The sequence below is a fragment of the Panulirus ornatus genome, chromosome 16 (genome assembly GCF_036320965.1).
Source record: "Panulirus ornatus isolate Po-2019 chromosome 16, ASM3632096v1, whole genome shotgun sequence".
In the NCBI taxonomy this organism is placed as follows: Eukaryota; Metazoa; Arthropoda; class Malacostraca; order Decapoda; family Palinuridae; genus Panulirus; species Panulirus ornatus.
In genome coordinates this window covers 26,388,589-26,411,088 of record NC_092239.1, presented here as the reverse complement: position 1 = coordinate 26,411,088, position 22,500 = coordinate 26,388,589, and the positions used below count along the sequence as shown (strand labels likewise).

At 44.8% G+C, this 22,500-nt stretch overlaps 1 protein-coding gene across 1 annotated transcript in view; it reads left to right on the top strand.

The window, feature by feature from the left end:
* Positions 1-22,500, top strand: part of LOC139753915 (uncharacterized) — a 330,432-nt gene that overhangs the window by 167,918 nt on the left and 140,014 nt on the right. Inside the window, exons 8-10 of the mRNA XM_071670874.1 lie at positions 8,804-8,912; positions 19,257-19,487; positions 19,831-20,051. Of these exons, the coding sequence (XP_071526975.1) occupies positions 8,804-8,912; positions 19,257-19,487; positions 19,831-20,051 (561 nt within the window). The remainder of the gene's footprint in view (positions 1-8,803; positions 8,913-19,256; positions 19,488-19,830; positions 20,052-22,500) is intronic.

Here is a 22,500-nt window from a genome sequence, read left to right as displayed (position 1 = left end):
CGGTGGTAATCCAGGTACGAGTCCTCCATAGCGGCACAGAAGTACACTACATGACAGCAAGCTTAAACTTTGTTACACGTTGCTTTCCTGTTAACCGCAAGACTCAAAAAAAGATGCGAGCTGAGCTCCCTTCAACATAATGCGCAGCTGAAAGCATCAACCCAATACAATATGACTTCAAAGATCAAACATCGCTGGGAGAAAATTTCTTTTTTCTTCGGACATGAATCTGTCATCCCACTTCATGCAGTGAAGGCTACTAACCACGAGGCTTGTCGAGAGTAGAGACAGTGTAGAAGAAAGAAAGTAAATGATGCAGTTCACAACTTCTAGTTAGGATGCAACAGTTACCGACTGTTGTGTTTTCAGTGATAGTGTCACGCCGAAGCCAACATGTTTTGACTCTTGACAACTACACCGTCATGGTATTCGGCTTTCATCTACGGTGCGATTGGCTTGACATCATGTTGGACGAACACTTTGACAAAGAAATTGGAGAGGCAATAAGAACCACAAATTTTGATGATGCACATGGAAGGAGAAGACAGCAAGTAAATGTCTCGGCAAAGCTTCCTAATGATTCCTACAACCAGAAGAAGATCCTCACATATGTCATCCTGAAACAAAAAATCATGAAATAAAGACATGAAATGATGAGTGTAAATCATGGAAGAGCAGATATAAGAATAATTATGGACTTGACATATTTACTTTAAACTTAAGTCTAATGCATAAAGGAGATAATACTGACGTCGTTGTCATCAGTTTAGGAGTTCTAGTGATAACTGTCACACAATTCAGCAGGTGATGTCTGGATCGTGTATGTGAGTAGCAGTGATCCTTAATTCCTCAAGGACAACGATTTTGTCAAACAACTGCGTCTGGAGAGATTTGACGCTACCACCGACTGAAAACCAAAAGGCAAACGACTTTGATAGATGACCTATACACATTCATGACTCTTCCAAGCTTTGCTAAACCCAGTATGTTATGTATAATCTTTTGGATTTCGCCTCAGACATTTCTCTTTCAAGGCTTTTCATCCTTCTCTGTAATGCAACAAAAAAATTGTGTTCAAGTCTTTTGTCTCATGAAGGTATTCATTTGGATACCCGGCATAGCTAGGCATCTCATGCTGAATGAGTGACCTTGAAATTGGGTGAGATTTGACTAAAAGGAGTCAGCACATAGGTGATAATATTGTCCTTTTACGCTTTATTTTGATACTAGACATTGATAGGATTATAGCAGCATGAAATTTGACTTTGCCTGACCCACTTTTTGATTCATTGCTTGACCTCACCTGACTCTTTGAGAGGTCAAGTAATTGGGTCACCATAGAATTCTTGTTCCCGGGATTCAAATCAATAAGGTCATGTTTAGAAATCACTTCTCATCAGCATGGTAAGGAATTCTGAATAGCTCACTGGACCTTGACTTTATTAGTGGTCCTGAAAGTTAATGGTCATCAATGGTCATTATTTCTTTGTATGAGTAGGTGCTCGCTCGTTCCATCTTGTCTAGGGCGTCAAAAACAATATTGTTTTGTAAAGATAACCAGAGGAATATCTGCTGTATATGTGATAGTTACCTTGGCTTGTTTGCAATATAGAAGCCAGCTACCTGTAACCTGTCTGCTGTATACAGTGCACGCCATCCTCTCGATGCTTTCAACAGTATACAAGCCTGGTGTTCGCTGTTTCTCTGTAGTATAAGTGTCAGCTACCCGTGGCTTGTCCACAGTACTAGCAGACTCAAACCCTTTGGGCCCTTGTCTGCTCGCTCCCGCGGAGGGCTGCCACACTCCCCCACCAGCACCACTCCCTCTCTCCCTGGCTACCACACCTTGAACGGCGGTCGGCATTGTTCATTGGTATAAGCATTCACTCCACCGCATTTTTCTCATCTCATTATATAGCCTTCATAATCTTCTCGCCAGAGAAAAGAATATGTCTCCGAAAACATTTCACCCCAGCTGCTATCAGTCTCTGTTTCACCAAAGAACTGGATAAATCAATGGCAACTGTGTATAGGAGTCAGTCATCGTGAGTCTAGCAACTCTCATGCAGTGTCTACAGACCGGGGACGGGCAGACATACAAAAGCGCCTCTTGATGTATAGATACAAGCCCATTATCCATGGTTTGCCGAAAGTTCACAAAGTTGTTGCCTGTGCTTTGCCTACAGTGTATCCATGGCTTCTGTTGTATAGAAGCCAGTTATCCCTGGATTGTCTACAGCTTTCAAACCAGATACCCGGCGCTTGTCTACAGTGCACAAGCCTGCTGCTTGTTACCTGTCTACCGCATGCAGGTAATTATGGTTTGTCTGCAGTATAGAGTCAATTATCGGTGGTATATTTACAGTTCACGTCTTGAACCCATAGATTGCTTGATTCAGGAAATCTCCCTCCATGACCATTCCTCCCGACTCATTCTCTTATTGACAGCTGCCTGCGGACCATTCCCACAAGTATACAAATATGAGAGGACACATGATGATCCAGAGCGAGGTTATTTGTTAACAAGATCTTAAAATGTAGTAGAAATAGGATCATATAGCAGAAGGTACGTCCTCACCCGCCTTCCTACGGATGAACAGCCGGCGGGATAAAGATGAAAAAAGAATAGCATGTAGTGTGGAAGGCAATTACTGTTGTGGAATTTTGGTAGGAAAGTGTGGACTTGAAAAAGTTTCCCTTCTGTTTAACAACATTAGTTCTGTGGCTTTATTTTGAAAAAAAAGAAGAGAAGCAAGATTAATGGATGATTTACAGATAATAGACGTGAGTGAAGCGTTTTTCTAGCGTTGATTTGTTTGTAATTATAGTCTATGCACATCTGCACGTGCAGTAGCTTTTCCCACACAGTTGTTACATCATCTTGCTATATCTTCTTATCATTAATTCTAGTCATTGAGTGTGTAAAGTAAAGGAACTCTCATACGTTATGCTACGGACATTATTCAGTATTCTGAAAACTTTAGATGGATCTCCTTGATATGTGCATTTTGTAAAGGATAATTCTTTGTCCTTCAGTCTCTCCCCATAAGGCTTATTTTTGCACGAGGGGATTAGCCCACTTGTCTTTCATTAGATTTGTCCTAGTTTTTCTTTATTTTTGGTCAAGTTTGGTGACCAGAATTGAACAGCGCATACCAAATGAGGTCTAACCAGGGCGTTTTGAAGGGTAGGCATAGCTCTGCATATTTGCTTTTTATCTTTTCTCTCCCTCTATGAACCCTAGCTTTAATCAACTTTACTGTATGCAGCTAGACACGGATATACCTTATCTAAAGATAAGGTCATTACTGATAATCGCCGCAATAATATCTCTTTTCTTTAATTATGATGAATTTCATCTGTCATGTTCCTTTCTGGTCTATCAGTTTGATTTGGCTGTGTTTGATTAAGTAAGGTTTGGTTAGGCTCAAGTTAGGTTAGATTAGGTTACATTTGATTAGGTTAAGTTTACTTTAGTTAAGTTAGATTAGTTAGATCTAGGCTAGTTCAAGGTAGGTTAGGTTATGTTTGGTTTGGTTAATTTGGGTTAGGTTAGTTCTGATTAGATAAGTTGTGTTAGATTTGGTTAGATTTGGCTGTAACTTGTCACATGCACATGTGTACAGCAGGGAACTGTAGGGGTCAAATCATCCTAGGGGGAATGTACCTTGGGAACACTAAGCTGAGGGAAGGGGGTCTGAAATCGTCGAATGAATCATTCATGACACCACGGCCAGTGTTACCACTGATCTGTTATAACTGTAATACATCACTGTTATACCACTGTTCTTCATCATTGTTACAACATGTTCTCCAGCAGTACTCTGGCACTGGTTTCCAACAGTGTTATAAGTGTCCTTCACAAATGAGAGGAGACTGTTCTCCCAGTGATACTGCAGCACTTTTATCCCCAAACTCACTATTGTTCTTTTCATTACTATAGTGCTGTTCACCCCAGAATGCTGTAGCACTGTTCCCTTGTGGGACAAATACCACATTTCTCCCCAATGTGTTATAACGCTGTTCTCTCCCTAAGAACGTTAGAGCACTGTTCCCCAGAGCGTTGCTTCTTCCCCAGAACGCAGTGGCACTCTTCCCTCCTAAATTACCATAAAACTGTTTTCTCTAAAGTTCAGTAGCACTGTTCTCCCCTAAATTACTCTAACAATATTCTTCCCAGAATTCAGTAACACTGTTCTACCCTAACGTTCTGTTACAATATTCTCCCCAGAGTGTTGTGAAACTGTTCTGCGAAATACTTCGGTACTGTTCACTCCCAGAACTCCTCCCCCAGAATTGACGTAACACTGTTCCCGTAGAGTGCCATAGCATTGTTCTTCCTAGGGTGTTATAGCACTATCAAAAAGAATCAAACCGAAAACAAATACTGGGACCTAACGAGGCCATTTGTAATAGTAGAAGAGATTAAAAACTCATGGATTAGTGTGGAAAGAATAGCAAGACATACAGATGTTACATAGAAAAAAAAACTGTAGACTTTTCATGCAACGAAGGAGGCGCAATAATATCAGTCGTCGATTTCAAGGGAAATATCTATCAAGCATGTTCTTCAACGTGTCTATGGTACTGCTTTCAGTTATTGTAATTAATAAGTCATTTCATGTATTAAGAAGCCTGCTGAAGAAAAATTACATTTTGTCATTCGAGGTGAAATGTTTGTCCACGAGTTTATATCCATTACTACGAGTGAAATCAGACGATTCTATTCATAAGTAAATTGTAATATTAAAATTATTGAAGCCTTTGATTATTTCAATTCCTATATCAAATCATCTCATAAACGTCTCTTTTCTAAGGCAGATAAATCTGTTTTTCTGTGGATTCATCTTAGTAGTTCGCCTCTGTGCTCTCTCCATTTCCTTTTATTCAAGTTGATGACCAAAACTAAACACAGTATTCAAGGCGATAAAGCACCAAGTGAGGATGATTTCCCTAGACTTAAATTTTTTGTCTTTTTTACTGCATCTTTACACTGCTAACTTGGCTTTAGGATACCAAAGAATATCGCACCCAAGTCTTACTCTTCATTTACCCTTTAGTAGCTCAACAAAATTCGTGATGTACCTTATTGTTTATACTATCATAACGTAAAACTCTCCCCTTTTGATATTAGCCCAGTCCATCAGTCTGAAGAAGGAGACGTTGTTTCTGTCGTATATCTTTTCCAACTTACAATCGTCTGGGAATTTCGACATCTTATAGTGTAGCCCATTATCAGCATGATTGATATACGCAATAGATATGTACAACTCTGTGTATGGTTAGTGTGCCAATACCTAATCACCGAGGTGCAACTCTTCCATTACCATGTGACTCAACTTCTAGTAGAATTCTTATCAACGAGACTCAGTTACGGCTGGAACTCATAATAACGTTCTTCTCCAAAGTAGGTTTCTCAGCGAATTGTATTAAAAGGCTGACAAGAAAATTTAGGTATAGTTCACGGCCAGGGATACTGGGAAGCTATAATTCTCCTTACTCAGATACCTGTATGTTCAAACCTCCCTCTATCGTACTGTTTTCGTTACAAATTACTACATACTGATCAAACCGAATTTCGTCTGGCTTTGATGTGTATGTAGGTGGCCTAGTTTTATTTGTTTACGAAGCTTATTCATGATTCCCTACAAGAATTGATTTGAGCTATGAAAATTTTTCAGCACAGAGTTAAGATGAGCTTCAACAAAGAACGATACATCCCCACCTACTTTATCACCCCATTCACTCGTAAATACTTTGCCTCAGGCATTGCTCATTCGTCAAGGAAATTTGAATTTCTAGTTTCTAGTCGAACTTTAGAAATACTAATCATATAATTTTCTTTCAGTGCGGTTGTCAGTTGTCTCTATATGTAAAGTTTTGACGTAAACTGTGTTAACATAGAATATCCCGATATATTACTGAAAGTTATCCTTATTGTTTAGTGCATTTGAAACTTTGCTTCTGTGCGTGTGTACAAATGAATACAAGCAGCAACAGACCATTTGGCCCTAACGAGGCTTTTTGTGATAATGGAAAAGAACATAAACTCGTGGATTCATTTGGCAGGAGTAGAAAACCATATAGGTTTTTCAGAGCGGAAGACCTGTAAACTTTTCGTATAGCTACGGAGGAGCAAATAATGCCAGTCAGGGATTTGAAGCCGAGTATTTATTAGGTTTATGGTTAAACGTATCTTCGGTACTGCTCTGAACTACCTTACTCGGTTGATCATGTGAACATTCATGTCGAAGAAAATGTACTTCGACTCATTCGAGGTAAAACGTTTGCCCACGAGTATAATGATAGTCGTAACTCTGAACGAAATCAGAGAAACCCATCCTCAAGGAATGTGTTAGATCGAGATCATTGAAACCTTTAGTGACTAAGAGTTCTTGTATTAGATCACTTTGATTTTTTTCTTTTAGGCAAAATGAATTCACTTTATTAATCGGCTCTCATTGGATCTGTTACTCAGGCTAGGAATCATCTTGGTAGGTCGCCTCTGTACTCTTCATTCTGTTTATGTCTTTCCCCAACTTTGGCTGACCAAAACTAATACGGAGAGCACGTTGACCTAAATTTGGTTCGTAACCTCGATTCATCGGGTCATGTCCTGCTACCTAGATGTTTTATTCCCTACCTCTACCGGTGAAGAGATAGCTAGCTGCCCCATACTGCCAGGTTCCCTACCAACTTTGTTTCCTATTTACACCTGATCTGTGAATTATAATTGATCTATTCTATCGAATTTCCTGTCACATTCTATCCTTTTCCTGGTTAACGTTTGTTTTGAGTACTAACTCATCCATTTTCATCGAAAAAAGAGCTAGATGGACCATTTGTATGCTGCCCAGAGAATACAAATGAACTCAAACAGTAAGAGACCACTGGGTCCTTGCGAGGGTGTTTGTATTAGTATGAGGAAGGTAACATACTCGTGGATTTCTGTGGTAACATTAGAAAGACGTATTTCATCTTATAGCTGAGCAGGTGCAAATGATGCCAGTCATGGATTTGCAGCGACATTCTCATGAAGTCTATGCTATAATGTATCTATGGTACTAATTTCATCTGCTCGAACTGGTAAATCATTCTATGTATTGATAATCCTGTTGAATATCAAGCACTATAGCTCTGTTCTCCCCACATTAATATGGACTGTTCTCCCCAGTGTACCATAGCACTATTCTCCCAGTGTACTATGGCACTGTCCTTCCCAGTGCATGATCTCCTCTAGCCAACCATAGTACTCTCCTCCCAAGAGCACTATACCATTGTCCTCCCCATATCATCGTTTCATTGTCCTCCCCATATCATCGTTTCATTGTCCTCCCCATATCATCGTTTCATTGTCCTCCCCATATCATCGTTTCATTGTCCTCCCCATAGCACTATATCATATTCCTCCCCTTAGCCCTATACCACTGTTCTCCTCAGAGTACTATAGTGCTATTCTCTTCAGAGTTCTATAGTGCTGTTCTCCTCAGAGTACTATAGTGCCATTCTCCTCAGAGTACTATAGTGCCATTCTCCTCAGAGTACTATAGTGCTTTTCTCCTCAGAGTACTATAGTGCTGTTCTCCTCAGAGTACTATAGTGCTGTTCTCCTCAGAGTACTATAGTGCTGTTCTCCTCAGAGTACTATAGTGCCATTCTCCTCAGAGTACTATAGTGCTGTTCTCCTCAGAGTACTATAGTGCCATTCTCCTCAGAGGACTATAGTGCTGTTCTCCTCAGAGTACTGTAGTGCTGTTCTCCTCAGAGTACTATAGTGCGGTCCTCCTAAGAGTACAATAGTGCTGTTCATAGAGTACTATAGTGCTATTCTTCTTAGGGTACTATAGTGCTGTTCCTCTCAAAGTACTATAGTGCCATTCTCCTCAGAGCACATTAGTGCTGTTCTCAGAGTACTATAGTGCCATTCTCCTCAGAGTACTATAGTGCCATTCTCCTCAGACTACTATAGTGCTGTTCTCCTCAGAGTACTATAGTGCTGTTCTCAGGTACTATAGTGGTATTCTTCTCAGAGTACTATAGTGCTGTTCTCAGGTACTATAGTGGTATTCTTCTCAGAGTACTATAGTGCTGTTCTCAGGTACTATAGTGGTATTCTTCTCAGAGTACTATAGTGCTGTTCTCCTCAGAGCAGTATAGTGCCATTCTCCTCAGAGTACTATAGTGCTGTTTACCTCAGAGTACTATAGTGCCATTCTCCTCAGAAGACTATAGTGCTGTTCTCCCCAGAGTACTATAGTGCTGTTCTCAGGTACTATAGTGGTATTCTTCTCAGAATACTATAGTGCTGTTCTCAGGTACTATAGTGGTATTCTTCTCAGAATACTATAGTGCTGTTCTCCTCAGAGTAGTATAGTGCCATTCTCCTCAGAGCACTATAGTGCTGTTCTCCTCAGAGTACTATAGTGCTGTTCTCAGGTACTATAGTGGTATTCTTCTCAGAGTACTATAGTGCTGTTCTCCTCAGAGTAGTATAGTGCCATTCTCCTCAGAGCACTATAGTGCTGTTCTCCTCAGAATACTATAGTGCTGTTCTCCTCAGAGTACTATAGTGCTGTTCTCAGGTACTATAGTGGTATTCTTCTCAGAGTACTATAGTGCTGTTCTCCTCAGAATACTAGAGTGCTGTTCTTCTCAGAGTACTATAGTGCTGTTCTCAGGTACTATAGTGGTATTCTTCTCAGAGTACTATAGTGCTGTTCTCCTCAGAGTAGTATAGTGCCATTCTCCTCAGAGCACTATAGTGCTGTTCTCCTCAGAGTACTATAGTGTTGTTCTCCCGCAGACCACGATGGTGCTGAACATCATGAACATCGAGAACTCCGACTTTGGTGACTACCATTGTGTTGCCAAGAATGAGCTGGCTGTCACCCGCGGCCTCGTTAAGGTGCACGGTGAGTCCCCCAGCACGGTGAGTCCCCCAGCACGGTGAGTCTCCCAGCACGGTGAGTCCCCCAGCACGGTGAGTCCCCCAGCACGGTGAGTCTCCCAGCACGGTGAGTCCCCCAGCACGGTGAGTCCCCCAGCACGGTGAGTCTCCCAGCACGGTGAGTCCCCCAGCACGGTGAGTCCCCCAGCACGGTGAGTCCCCCAGCACGGTGAGTCCCCCAGCACGGTGAGTCCCCCAGCACGGTGAGTCTCCCAGCACGGTGAGTCCCCCAGCACGGTGAGTCTCCCAGCACGGTGAGTCCCCCAGCACGGTGAGTCCCCCAGCACGGTGAGTCCCCCAGCACGGTGAGTCTCCCAGCATTGTGAGTCCCCCAGCACGGTGAGTCTCCCAGCACGGTGAGTCTCCCAGCATTGTGAGTCTCCCAGCACGGTGAGTCCCCCAGCATTGTGAGTCCCCCAGCACGGTGAGTCTCCCAGCACGGTGAGTCTCCCAGCACGGTGAGTCTCACAGCACGGTGAGTCTCCCAGCACGGTGAGTCCCCCAGCACGGTGAGTCTCCCAGCACGGTGAGTCCCCCAGCACGGTGAGTCCCCCAGCACGGTGAGTCCCCCAGCACGGTGAGTCTCCCAGCATTGTGAGTCCCCCAGCACGGTGAGTCTCCCAGCACGGTGAGTCTCCCAGCATTGTGAGTCCCCCAGCACGGTGAGTCTCCCAGCACGGTGAGTCCCCCAGCACGGTGAGTCCCCCAGCACGGTGAGTCTCCCAGCACGGTGAGTCCCCCAGCACGGTGAGTCTCCCAGCACGGTGAGTCCCCCAGCACGGTGAGTCCCCCAGCACGGTGAGTCCCCCAGCACTGTGAGTCCCCCAGCACGGTGAGTCTCCCAGCACGGTGAGTCCCCCAGCACGGTGAGTCCCCCAGCACGGTGAGTCCCCCAGCACGGTGAGTCTCCCAGCACGGTGAGTCCTCCAGCACGGTGAGTCCCCCAGCACGGTGAGTCCCCCAGCACGGTGAGTCTCCCAGCATTGTGAGTCCCCCAGCACGGTGAGTCTCCCAGCACGGTGAGTCTCCCAGCACGGTGAGTCTCCCAGCAAGGTGAGTCCCCCAGCACGGTGAGTCCCCCAGCACGGTGAGTCTCCCAGCACGGTGAGTCTCCCAGCACGGTGAGTCTCCCAGCACGGTGAGTCCTCCAGCACGGTGAGTCCCCCAGCACGGTGAGTCTCCCAGCACGGTGAGTCCCCCATCACGGTGAGTCTCCCAGCACGGTGAGTCCCCCAGCACGGTGAGTCCCCCAGCACGGTGAGTCTCCCAGCACGGTGAGTCCCCCAGCACGGTGAGTCCCCCAGCACGGTGAGTCCCCCAGCACGGTGAGTCTCCCAGCACGGTGAGTCTCCCAGCACGGTGAGTCTCCCAGCAAGGTGAGTCCCCCAGCACGGTGAGTCCCCCAGCACGGTGAGTCTCCCAGCACGGTGAGTCTCCCAGCACGGTGAGTCCCCCAGCACGGTGAGTCCCCCAGCACGGTGAGTCTCCCAGCACGGTGAGTCTCCCAGCACGGTGAGTCTCCCAGCACGGTGAGTCCCCCAGCACGGTGAGTCCCCCGGCACGGTGAGTCTCCCAGCACGGTGAGTCCCCCAGCACGGTGAGTCTCCCAGCACGGTGAGTCCCCAGCTCGGTGAGTCCCCAGCACGGTGAGTCTCCGAGCACGGTGAGTCCCCAGCACGGTGAGTCTCCCAGCACGGTGAGTCACCCCAGCACGGTGAGTCTCCCAGCACGGTGAGGTCCCCCAGCACGGTGAGTCTCCCAGCTCGGTGAGTCCCCCAGCACGGAGAGTCCCTCAAGCTCGGTGAGTTCCCAGCACGGTGAGTCCCCCTGCACGGGTGAGTCTCCCAGCACGGTGAGTCTCCCAGCACGGTGAGTCCCCCAGCACGGTGAGTCCCTCAGCTCGGTGAGTGTCACAGCACGGTGAGTCTCCCAGCACGGTGAGTCCCCCAGCACGGTGAGTCCCCCAGCACGGTGAGTCTCCCAGCACGGTGAGTCCCTCAGCTCGGTGAGTGTCCCAGCACGGTGAGTCCCCCAGCACGGTGAGTCTCCCAGCACGGTGAGTCCCTCAGCTCGGTGAGTCTCCCAGCACGGTGAGTCTCCCAGCTCGGTGAGTCTCCCAGCACGGTGAGTCCCCCAGCACGGTGAGTCCCCCAGCACGGTGAGTCCCTCAGCTCGGTGAGTCTCCCAGCACGGTGAGTCTCCCAGCACGGTGAGTCTCCCAGCTCGGTGAGTCTCCCAGCTCGGTGAGTCCCCCAGCACGTTGAGTTTCCCAGCACGGTAAGTCCCCCAGCTCGGTGAGTTCCCAGCACGGTGGGTCCCTCAGCACGGTGAGTCCCCAGCACAGTGAGTCTCCCAGCACGGTGTGTCTCCCAGCACGGTGAGTCCCCCAGCTCGGTTAGTCCCCCAGCACGGTGAGTCCCCCAGCACGGTGAGTCCCCCAGCACGGTGAGTCCCCCAGCTCGGTGAGTCTCAGAGCTCGTTGAGTTCCCAGCACGGTGAGTCCCCCGGTACGGTGAATCCTCCAGTTCGGTGAGTCCCCCAGTACGGTGAATCCTCCTGTTCGGTGAGTCCCCCAGCTCGGTTAGTCCCCCAGCACGGTGAGTCCCCCAGCACGGTGAATCTCTCAGCACGGTGAGTCTCCCAGCTCGGTGAGTCTCAGAGCTCGTTGAGTTCCCAGCACGGTGAGTCCCCCGGTACGGTGAATCCTCCAGTTCGGTGAGTCCCCCAGTACGGTGAATCCTCCTGTTCGGTGAGTCCCCCAGCTCGGTTAGTCCCCCAGCACGGTGAGTCCCCCAGCACGGTGAATCTCTCAGCACGGTGAGTCTCCTAGCTCGGTGAGTTCCCCAGCACGGTGAGTCCCCCAGCACGGTGAGTCTCCCAGCTCGGTGAGTTCCCCAGCACGGTGAGTCTCCCAGCACGGTGAGTCTCCCAGCACGGTGAGTTCCCCAGCTCGGTGAGTCCCCCAGCACGGTGAGTCTCCCAGCTCGGTGAGTTCCCCAGCACGGTGAGTCCCCCAGCACGGTGAGTCTCCCAGCTCGGTGAGTCCTCCAGCACGGTGAGTCTCCCAGCACGGTGAGTCTCCCAGCACGGTGAGTCCCCCAGCACGGTGAGTCCTCCAGAAAGGAGGACTACTACTACACTCGTTATTGTTTGTTATCATACTACACTCGTTATTGTTTGTTATCCTACTACACTCGTTGTTATCTTGTTATCATACTACACTCGTTATTGTTTGTTATCCTACTACACTCGTTATTGTTTGTTATCCTACTACACTCGTTATTGTTTGTTATCATACTACACTCGTTATTGTTTGTTATCATACTACACTCGCTATTGTTTGTTATCCTACTACACTCGTTATTGTTTGTTATCATACTACACTCGTTATTGTTTGTTATCCTACTACACTCGTTATTGTTTGTTATCCTACTACACTCGTTATTGTTTGTTATCCTACTACACTCGTTATTGTTTGTTATCCTACTACAATCGTTGTTATCTTGTTATCCTACTACACTCGTTGTTATCTTGTTATCCTACTACACTCGTTATTGTTTGTTATCTACTACACTCGTTATTGTTTGTTATCATACTACACTCGTTATTGTTTGTTATCATACTACACTCGTTGTTATCTTGTTATCCTACTACACTCGTTATTGTTTGTTATCCTACTACAATCGTTATTGTTTGTTATCCTACTACACTTGTTATTGTTTGTTATCCTACTACACTCGTTATTGTTTGTTATCCTACTACACTCGTTATTGTTTGTTATCCTACTACACTCGTTATTGTTTGTTATCCTACTACACTCGTTGTTATCTTGTTATCCTACTACACTCGTTATTGTTTGTTATCATACTACATTCGTTATTGTTTGTTATCCTACTACACTCGTTATTGTTTGTTATCATACTACACTCGTTATTGTTTGTTATCATATTACACTCGCTATTGTTTGTTATCCTACTACACTCGTTATTGTTTGTTATCATACTACACTCGTTATTGTTTGTTATCCTACTACACTCGTTATTGTTTGTTATCATACTACACTCGTTATTGTTTGTTATCATACTACACTCGCTATTGTTTGTTATCATACTACACTCGTTATTGTTTGTTATCCTACTACACTCGTTGTTATTTTGTTATCCTACTACACTCGTTATTGTTTGTTATCCTACTACACTCGTTATTGTTTGTTATCCTACTACACTCGTTATTGTTTGTTATCCTACTACACTCGTTATTGTTTGTTATCCTACTACACTCGTTATTGTTTGTTATCATACTACACTCGTTATTGTTTGTTATCCTACTACACTCGTTATTGTTTGTTATCCTACTACACTCGTTATTGTTTGTTATCATACTACACTCGTTATTGTTTGTTATCATACTACACTCGTTGTTATCTTGTTATCCTACTACACTCGTTATTGTTTGTTATCCTACTACACTCGTTATTGCTTGTTATCATACTACACTCGTTATTGTTTGTTATCATACTACACTCGTTGTTATCTTGTTATCCTACTACACTCGTTATTGCTTGTTATCATACTACACTCGTTATTGTTTGTTATCATACTACACTCGTTGTTATCTTGTTATCATACTTCATTCGTTATTGTTTGTTATCCTACTACACTCGTTATTGTTTGTTATCATACTACACTCGTTATTGTTTGTTACCATACTACACTCGTTGTTATCTTGTTATCCTACTACACTCGTTATTGTTTGTTATCATACTACACTCGTTATTGTTTGTTATCATACTACACTCGTTGTTATCTTGTTATCATACTACACTCGTTATTGTTTGTTATCCTACTACACTCGTTATTGTTTGTTATCATACTACACTCGTTATTGTTTGTTATCATACTACACTCGTTGTTATCTTGTTATCCTACTACACTCGTTATTGTTTGTTATCATACTACACTCGTTATTGTTTGTTATCATACTACACTCGTTGTTATCTTGTTATCCTACTACACTCGTTATTGTTTGTTATCCTACTACACTCGTTATTGTTTGTTATCCTACTACACTCGTTACTGTTTGTTATCATACTACACTCGTTATTGTTTGTTATCCTACTACACTCGTTATTGTTTGTTATCCTACTACACTCGTTGTTATCTTGTTATCATACTACACTCGTTATTGTTTGTTATCCTACTACACTCGTTATTGTTTGTTATCCTACTACACTCGTTATTGTTTGTTATCCTACTACACTCGTTACTGTTTGTTATCATACTACACTCGTTATTGTTTGTTATCATACTAAACTCGTTGTTATCTTGTTATCCTACTACACTCGTTATTGTTTGTTATCCTACTACACTCGTTATTGTTTGTTATCCTACTACACTCGTTATTGTTTGTTATCCTACTACACTCGTTATTGTTTGTTATCATACTACACTCGTTACTGTTTGTTATCCTACTACACTCGTTATTGTTTGTTATTATACTACACTCGTTATTGTTTGTTATCCTACTACACTCGTTATTGTTTGTTATCCTACTACACTCGTTATTGTTTGTTATCATACTACACTCGTTGTTCTCTTGTTATCCTACTACACCCGTTATTGTTTGTTATCATACTACAGTCGTTGTTCTCTTGTTATCCTACTACACTCGTTGTTCTCTTGTGCCATACAAATGCTGGCTGGCTGGAGTGTTTCCAATATCTCCGCCAATACATTTCTCTAATCTCCTATGCTTTTTAACATCTTTCATGAAATCATTTTTTCAACTTTCTCAACCTTCCTTCTGAACTTAGGCTAAAGGTATACATTTTCCTACTCCACCGTAAATTTCATGAAACGTTATGCCACAATGCCCTGGTTCTCGGTTACTAAACTTCATTTCACAATCTAAGTTAACACAAGAATTGTTCAATTTAATGTACTTTCACAATTATATGTACGAGTGTGTGTGTGTGTGTGTGTGTGTGTGTGTGTGTGTGTGTGTGTGTGTGTGTGTGTGTGTGTGTGTGTGTGTGTGTGTGTGTGTGTGTGTGTGTGTGTGTGTGTGTGTGTGTGTGTTTCCCCCATTCTTGTCTGAGGAAAAACCCCATTATGAAAATATCTATACACGTTAATCCAAAACGTTTGAGCCACATTTCCTAAACCCCAGTATGCAAACCCCCCACCATGTGTCTCTCATATGAGACTCCTATCATGTGAGACCACGTTATCTCAAACTCCAAGCTAGTGATCCCTCAGTAGGCGAGTTCCTGCACATTTGAAACCACAGTTTGCCGGTTCCTGCACACAGATCCCAGGTAGTAAGTCCTTCAACATGTATACCACCAGTATGTGAATCCCTTCATATGTAAGTGTCCTATATGTGAATCCCCTCATATATGAGCCCCCAATATGTGAATCCCCTCGTATGTTAGTCCCCAGTATGTGAATCCCTTAATATGTGAATCCCCAGTATGTGAATTCCCAGTATGTGAATGTCCTATACGTGAGTCCTCAGTACGTGAATCCCCTCGTATGTGAGTCCCCAGTATGTGAATCCCTGCATATGTGAGTCCTCAGGATGTAAAAATCTTCATATGTGAGTCCCCAGTATGTGAATCCCTGCATATGTGAGTCCTCAGGATGTAAAAATCTTCATATGTGAGTCCCCAGTATGTGAATCCCTGCATATGTGAGTCCTCAGGATGTAAAAATCTTTATATGTGAGTCCCCAGTATGTGAGTCTCCTCGTAAGTGAATCCACAGTTTGTGAATTCCCTCGTATGTGAGTCCCCAGTATGTGAATCCCTTTGCATGTGAGTCCCCAGTATGTGAATCCCTTCGTAAGTGAGTCCCCAGTTTGTGAATCTACTCGTATGTAAGTCCATAGTTTCTGAATTCTCTCGTATGTGAGTCCCCAGTATGTGAATCCCTCGTTTGTGAGTCCCCAGTATGTGAATCTCCTCGTATGTGAGTCCCCAGTATGCGAATCCCCTCGTATGTGAGTCCCCAGTATGAGAATCCCCTCGTATGCGAGTCCCCAGTATGAGAATCCCCTCGTATGTGAGTCCCTAGTATGCGAATCCCCTCGTATGTGAGTCCCCAGTATGAGAATCCCCTCGTATGTGAGTCCCCAGTATGAGAATCCCCTCGTATGTGAGTCCCCAGTATGAAAATCCCCTCGTATGTGAGTCCCCAGTATGAGAATCCCCTCGTATGTGAGTCCCCAGTATGAGAATCCCCTCGTACGTGAGTCCCCAGTATGAGAATCCCCTCGTATGTGAGTCCCCAGTATGAGAATCCCCTCGTATGTGAGTCCCCAGTATGCGAATCCCCTCGTATGTGAGTCCCCAGTATGAGAATCTCCTCGTATGTGAGTCCCCAGTATGAGAATCCCCTCGTATGTGAGTCCTCAGTATGAGAATCCCCTCGTATGTGAGTCCCCAGTATGAAAATCCCCCGTATGTGAGTCCCCAGTATGAGAATCCCCTCGTATGTGAGTCCCCAGTATGAGAATCCCCTCGTATGTGAGTCCCCAGTATGAGAATCCCCTCGTATGTGAGTCCCCAGTATGAGAATCCCCTCGTATGTGAGTCCCCAGTATGAGAATCCCCTCGTATGTGAGTCCCCAGTATGAGAATCCCCTCGTACGTGAGTCCCCAGTATGAGAATCCCCTCGTACGTGAGTCCCCAGTATGAGAATCCCCTCGTATGTGGGTCCCCAGTATGAGAATCCCCTCGTATGTGAGTCCCCAGTATGAGAATCCCCTCGTATGTGAGTCCCAAGTATGAGATTCCCCTCGTATGTGAGTCCCCAGTATGAGAATCCCCTCGTATGTGAGTCCCCAGTATGAGAATCCCCTCGTATGTGAGTCCCCAGTATGAGAATCCCCTCGGACGTGAGTCCCCAGTATGAGAATCCCCTCGTATGTGAGTCCCCAGTATGAGAATCCCCTCGTACGTGAGTCCCCAGTATGAGAATCCCCTCGTATGTGAGTCCCCAGTATGAGAATCCCCTCGTATGTGAGTCCCCAGTATGAGAATCCCCTCGTATGTGAGTCCCCAGTATGAGAATCCCCTCGTATGTGAGTCCCAAGTATGAGATTCCCCTCGTATGTGAGTCCCCAGTATGAGAATCCCCTCGTATGTGAGTCCCCAGTATGAGAATCCCCTCGTATGTGAGTCCCCAGTATGAGAATCCCCTCGTACGTGAGTCCCCAGTATGAGAATCCCCTCGTATGTGAGTCCCCAGTATGAGAATCCCCTCGTACGTGAGTCCCCAGTATGAGAATCCCCTCGTATGTGAGTCCCCAGTATGAGAATCCCCTCGTACGTGAGTCCCCAGTATGAGAATCCCCTCGTATGTGAGTCCCCAGTATGAGAATCCCCTCGTATGTGAGTCCCCAGTATGAGAATCCCCTCGTATGTGAGTCCCTTGTATGTAACTCCTCCAACGCGTTAGCCAGCAGTATACGAGACCTCAGCGGCAGTATAGGTGTCCGGCACGTGAACCCCAGTGTGATTTCCCATCAGGTGATCCTTATGTTTGAGTGCCTGTTGTGTGAACCTCCAGTATGGTTCCCGAGTACGTGGGTATGCCACTCCACCAGCACGAAAATTAATTAGATGTGAATCAACGGCACATAGCCCCCAGGGTGCTACGTCTGAAGCGAACCCCATTTTGTGAGTTCTCTAACATATGAGCCACAACATGGATATCCACCAACAAGTGAGTCACCAGCCAGTGAATACATCTGCCCTGCCCATCAGTTCTAGTATTTCAGTTCTGTAGGGCGCGAAGCTCCATCGTAAGTTTCTAGCCTACTATAAGAAAGGTATCAGTACATTCAATCTCGAACATGTGTATGTGAGTAGGCCGAGTCCCCAGCCTGGACGCAATACCCTAGCGCGTCTGTCTTGAGTCCGGTAAAAGATGGACTTCCTCCACCCCTGCAGTGTTAGTCCCTATGCACATGCCGCAGGGCAGAATGGCAATATATGTGTACAGTAAGTCTATCCTATGAGAGTCCCCAACACGTGCACAGTGCGATGATTGCTCCGGGAGGTACACGTTGAGTTCCTTAGCCTGTACATTGTACAATGTGTCCCCCTCCGCTTGCGCGGTAAGATGAGTCCCTAAGCGTGTGTAAAGTAAGATGAGCCCTAATTGCGTACACGGTAGGATGAATTCCACAGCAGGTGCGCGGTAAGATGAGTCCCTAGCATGTACAACATAGAAATGAGTCTTCAGCACATGCACGGTAAGCTGGGTCTTTCATTACGTGTGAAGTACGACTACTCCCTGGCACGCGGACAATGAGTACCCAATACGTGTATAGTTAGCCTATTAGTACTTTCCAGGTGAATACCCAGCATGTGAGTCCTACAGCATGTGAGTGGCGAATACCCAGTAGATGGGTTCCCCACCGAGTATGAGTAACCTCAGAACGTGAGTCCTACATCTGTAGGGTAAGTAGCCCAGCACATGTTTGGTGAATCCTCAGCACGTTCCTTGTGGGTCACCCAACGTGAAGGGTCATTAATGTACCTAAGTGACTGGACCGTCTTGTCCAGACGGACACTTCACTCTTTAATATATTGTACACACCTGTTGAGTCTTTGATGTACTGTACACACCTGTAGAGTCTTTGGTGTACTGCACACACCTCTTGAGTCTGCAATGCACTGTACACACATGTAAAGTCTTTAAAATACTGTAAACACATCTCGAGTCTTTAATGTATTGAATACAACTGTCGAGTCTTTAATTTACTTTACACTCCTGTCGAGTCTGTAATGTATTGCACACATCTGTTGCGTCTTTAATTTACTGTACACATAAGTTGAGTCTCTAATGTACTGTACACATCTGTCAAAACAATAACTTTTATCTCAAAGAAAACAGGAGAATGAGATGAGAGATATGAAGCTAAAAGAAAAAAGAAAAAGAATGAAAGTAAAATATTAAAAAAAGAGATAAAGATTAAGAGAACAATAATTGACAAAAGAAAATTGGAATGAATCAATTGCTTTCTTTGATGGATAGTCTTCCAAGATAGACAACATATACACACCAGCCTGACTTGTGGGTGGTGAAGGTACAAGACTGAGACGTATCAAAAGCAAAATTAGATATGGTGATCATAGATTTGTAATGCGTGTACAGTGACTACTTGATGTACCTCCGCACTAGAATTAGATTTCTGCATAGATCTTGACGAGGTTGGGCCATATTTTGTTAAACAGAAATTATCAATGGTGCATAAGTGATGGCAAACCTAATCTTCCTCTTCCTCCTCCTGCTGACGCAGAGATCGACCCGACTCTGTACATCCCATCAACGGGCACGGTAGACGGCCTCACCTTCGGCCCTGATCCGCCCCGCTTTGTGGACCTGTTCGACGACTTGTGTCCTCCTCCCCCTGACTGCCCAGACTGTCCCAAGGTACCCAAGTGTGCCGAGGGTCAAGTAGTGCTCTTCGGCATCCGCGTCGAGCAGTTTGGTAACGACACATACCCAGGCTTCAGGAACAGGACCACTGGTAAGTCACTGGCCGCAATCTACAAGCCTGACCAAACCTAACTCTTGCCTCAGAAGATTGATCGACCTCTTAAGACTGTTTGGTCATAGCTGAGCTTTCCTATGCGTTGAAGGGAGATCAGGACAGCTTTTAGCAATCAGTTTGTGTCGCATTGGTTTATTGCAATGTTTACCTATAATTGTGTTATAGCCTTGATACGTGAATGATGTATCCATTAATTTTTTTCTTGTGTTTGCATCATTGTCATCCACAGTTGTATCATAAGCATCTGTAGCATTTTACTATCATGGTTGATGACAGCCTCTGGAGGATCAGCTAACATGGTGCTGTTGTGGTGTCACAGATTGCATGTTATCCGCGGTCGGAAAGCCCGTCTACCACCGACACACCGACTCCAACTTCGGGTCGTGGATGCGTGACCCAAACCCGAGGGATCCTCGTCGGGAGCCACGCTTTTGGACCACCGACCCAACTGACACTAACCACCTCTATGAGTTCGCAGACAAGAACCGCTACCGTAAGAACATACCGAGCAAGAACTACACGCTGCCAAGACCTTTCACGGTGAGTCCATAGCTTAATATTCCATTTCATTCCCTCAGCTCTGACCACGCATTTGGTGCAGTTGTCTGACCTTTCACAGAACGTTATATACTGCTTTGACATTTCATGGTACATCCTGAGCATTATCTCAATCCCACGTTGTACCTTAAACTTTATCTATTTTCCTTATAATAGTATCCATCACATTCTACCCTGATGAGTTTTACCATTAGACCTACCATTAGAGGCATCACTGCTGGTGCCACTGGTCCTCTCCCGTTAAGTAGAGATCAGTTATAAACACTTGCAGATACACGAGAGAAGGAAAACAAGGCTTAGAAAACCTGAAAAAGACAGATGAGAAACCCTAACCTAACCTCTGCAATGGACCCTGGCTGGAACATTGCAAAATGCAGAACATTAGAAAGTTTCTGAAAGGAACAGTTTCGAATCCCAAGCTGCTGAACACATGTCAGAAACCTCAAAACAAGGATCTGAAACATGAGCGTTAAAACGACGAAGCAATCAATATGCTTTATATTCAGCAAAATACATTTCGAGTATTTTAAGAAGCAGGGAAGGTCTAAGAAAAATCAGAAAGGGCGTGCTTATAAATGGGTTTAGAGTGTAAGAAACAGATTCTACCATGGGAGGGTTGTGGGAACTTCGTAAATTGCTTCTGCTTTTTTCTCTAAAGTATAGGATGGTGCGAACAGAGGTGAGGTTACCAGAAGAATACATTGGTCTCTCCACGATATAAAGGCGAGGTGAACCTTTCGAAAAATTTACGAAAAGCTTGTTCCAGCCTTGTTTAATCAGCATTTTTCATGCTGTGGGGAAAGGGTAATGAGGTGTCACCTTGGCGAGCCGATCCCCGTTTAAGTGAAAGAAGGAGTGGGGGAAGGAACAGAAGCTTTGATCTGATATATCAAGTGAAAGAAGAGATGCTGGAGCTGATTATATTAGACTTAAGCATGTGAGTAGAGGAAGACATTGAATCAAAATAAAGTTGCACGTAAAGTGTCTACATGTGAACAGGGGAGTGTGTTTCTCTGCCTCAATCTTCATGTTCTTTGTCTGTTGATAAGATGCCGTAATTGCTCCTGCACCTCCTTACCCATTACTGTCAAAAGGTTTTGTATGTGCTTTAGTCCGATCCACTGACTAAATACCTGCAGAAATTGCTCCTGCTCCTCCTCGCCCACTGCTGTCAATAGAATTTCTAGGTGTTTTAAATCAAAACTGTGACGCATAAGGGTATTGTAGTTATGGATTCTAGTTTAACAAGGCATCTTAACGTTTCTGGACTCCATCTGCCATTGGCTTTGTTACACATCGGCGAGGCTGTGTCACTGAAGTACAATCTTCTCGAAGAACTCACTCCAAAAAAGTCCTTCCTTCCTCTGCTGCTGATTGTAATGCATCCTTGAAGCTACAGGAGCCTCCTGCAGGTGGAGTTCTTGAGGCTATAAAATGATAACAAAAGCTCCTGCGCTGACAATGGCAATACACTGTATTACCCCAGGAGAAAACTAGCCCTTTAAGACGAAATTCTGGTACTCATGATGTTGGATGTACGACGATATGTACACGAACAAAGAGCTGATTAAGGAGAATTATCATTAACGTAAATAACTAATACACAAAATGAGAATGATGACTTATCACAGACATGACATTCATCTCAAGTTGCCGTCTAAAAGTTTCGAATCTCTCAACGAGATCGACCCTCCAAGTTTCCGCAGCATCACATGATGAATTTATCATCTTGCTCATCAGCACAGCTAATGAATCTTAACAGAGCTAACCGAGAGCCTTTAATTATCTAGCACATATTCATATTCTTGAGGAAGACGAATAAAAAATCTTCAAGAACTTGGGTGAATGATGAACGCTGAAGAAAGATGAAGAGTAACGTATGTGCTGCAGAAAGAAAGTACACGAGTAGGAATCACAGCTTCAAAAACACCAGTAGGTACGACTCCAGTCCAACCATAACATCACGGACGGTAGTGTACACAGCTGACCATCCCTGCCTCTGTCTCACAGACGGTAGGGTACACAGCTGACCCTCCCTGCCTCTGTCTCACGGACGGTAGGGTACACAGCTGACCCTCTCTGACTCTGCCTACATAAGGCAGTGTGCACCGGTCGAAGGTTCACGCCAGAGAGTTCAGCCCAACGAGCACGATGGTACACGACCCTTAAGCAAGATGGTACATTTGGTTGTGATGGCATGACCTTTGGTATGACCACCAATGATTGAGTTCATGCCATCATACCCAAAGGTCATACTGTCGTGGTTAAGGGTTAACATCTTCATGCTCACTGGATTAAATGATAACTGTAACATGGACCTCATTGGTCGTTTTATATACTTTATATTACGGATGAGATGTTTTTTGATGTGGAAACAATGGCCTTGATAACGAGAAAACAAAATATTTCAGGAAAAGAAAGGCTTCGTTTT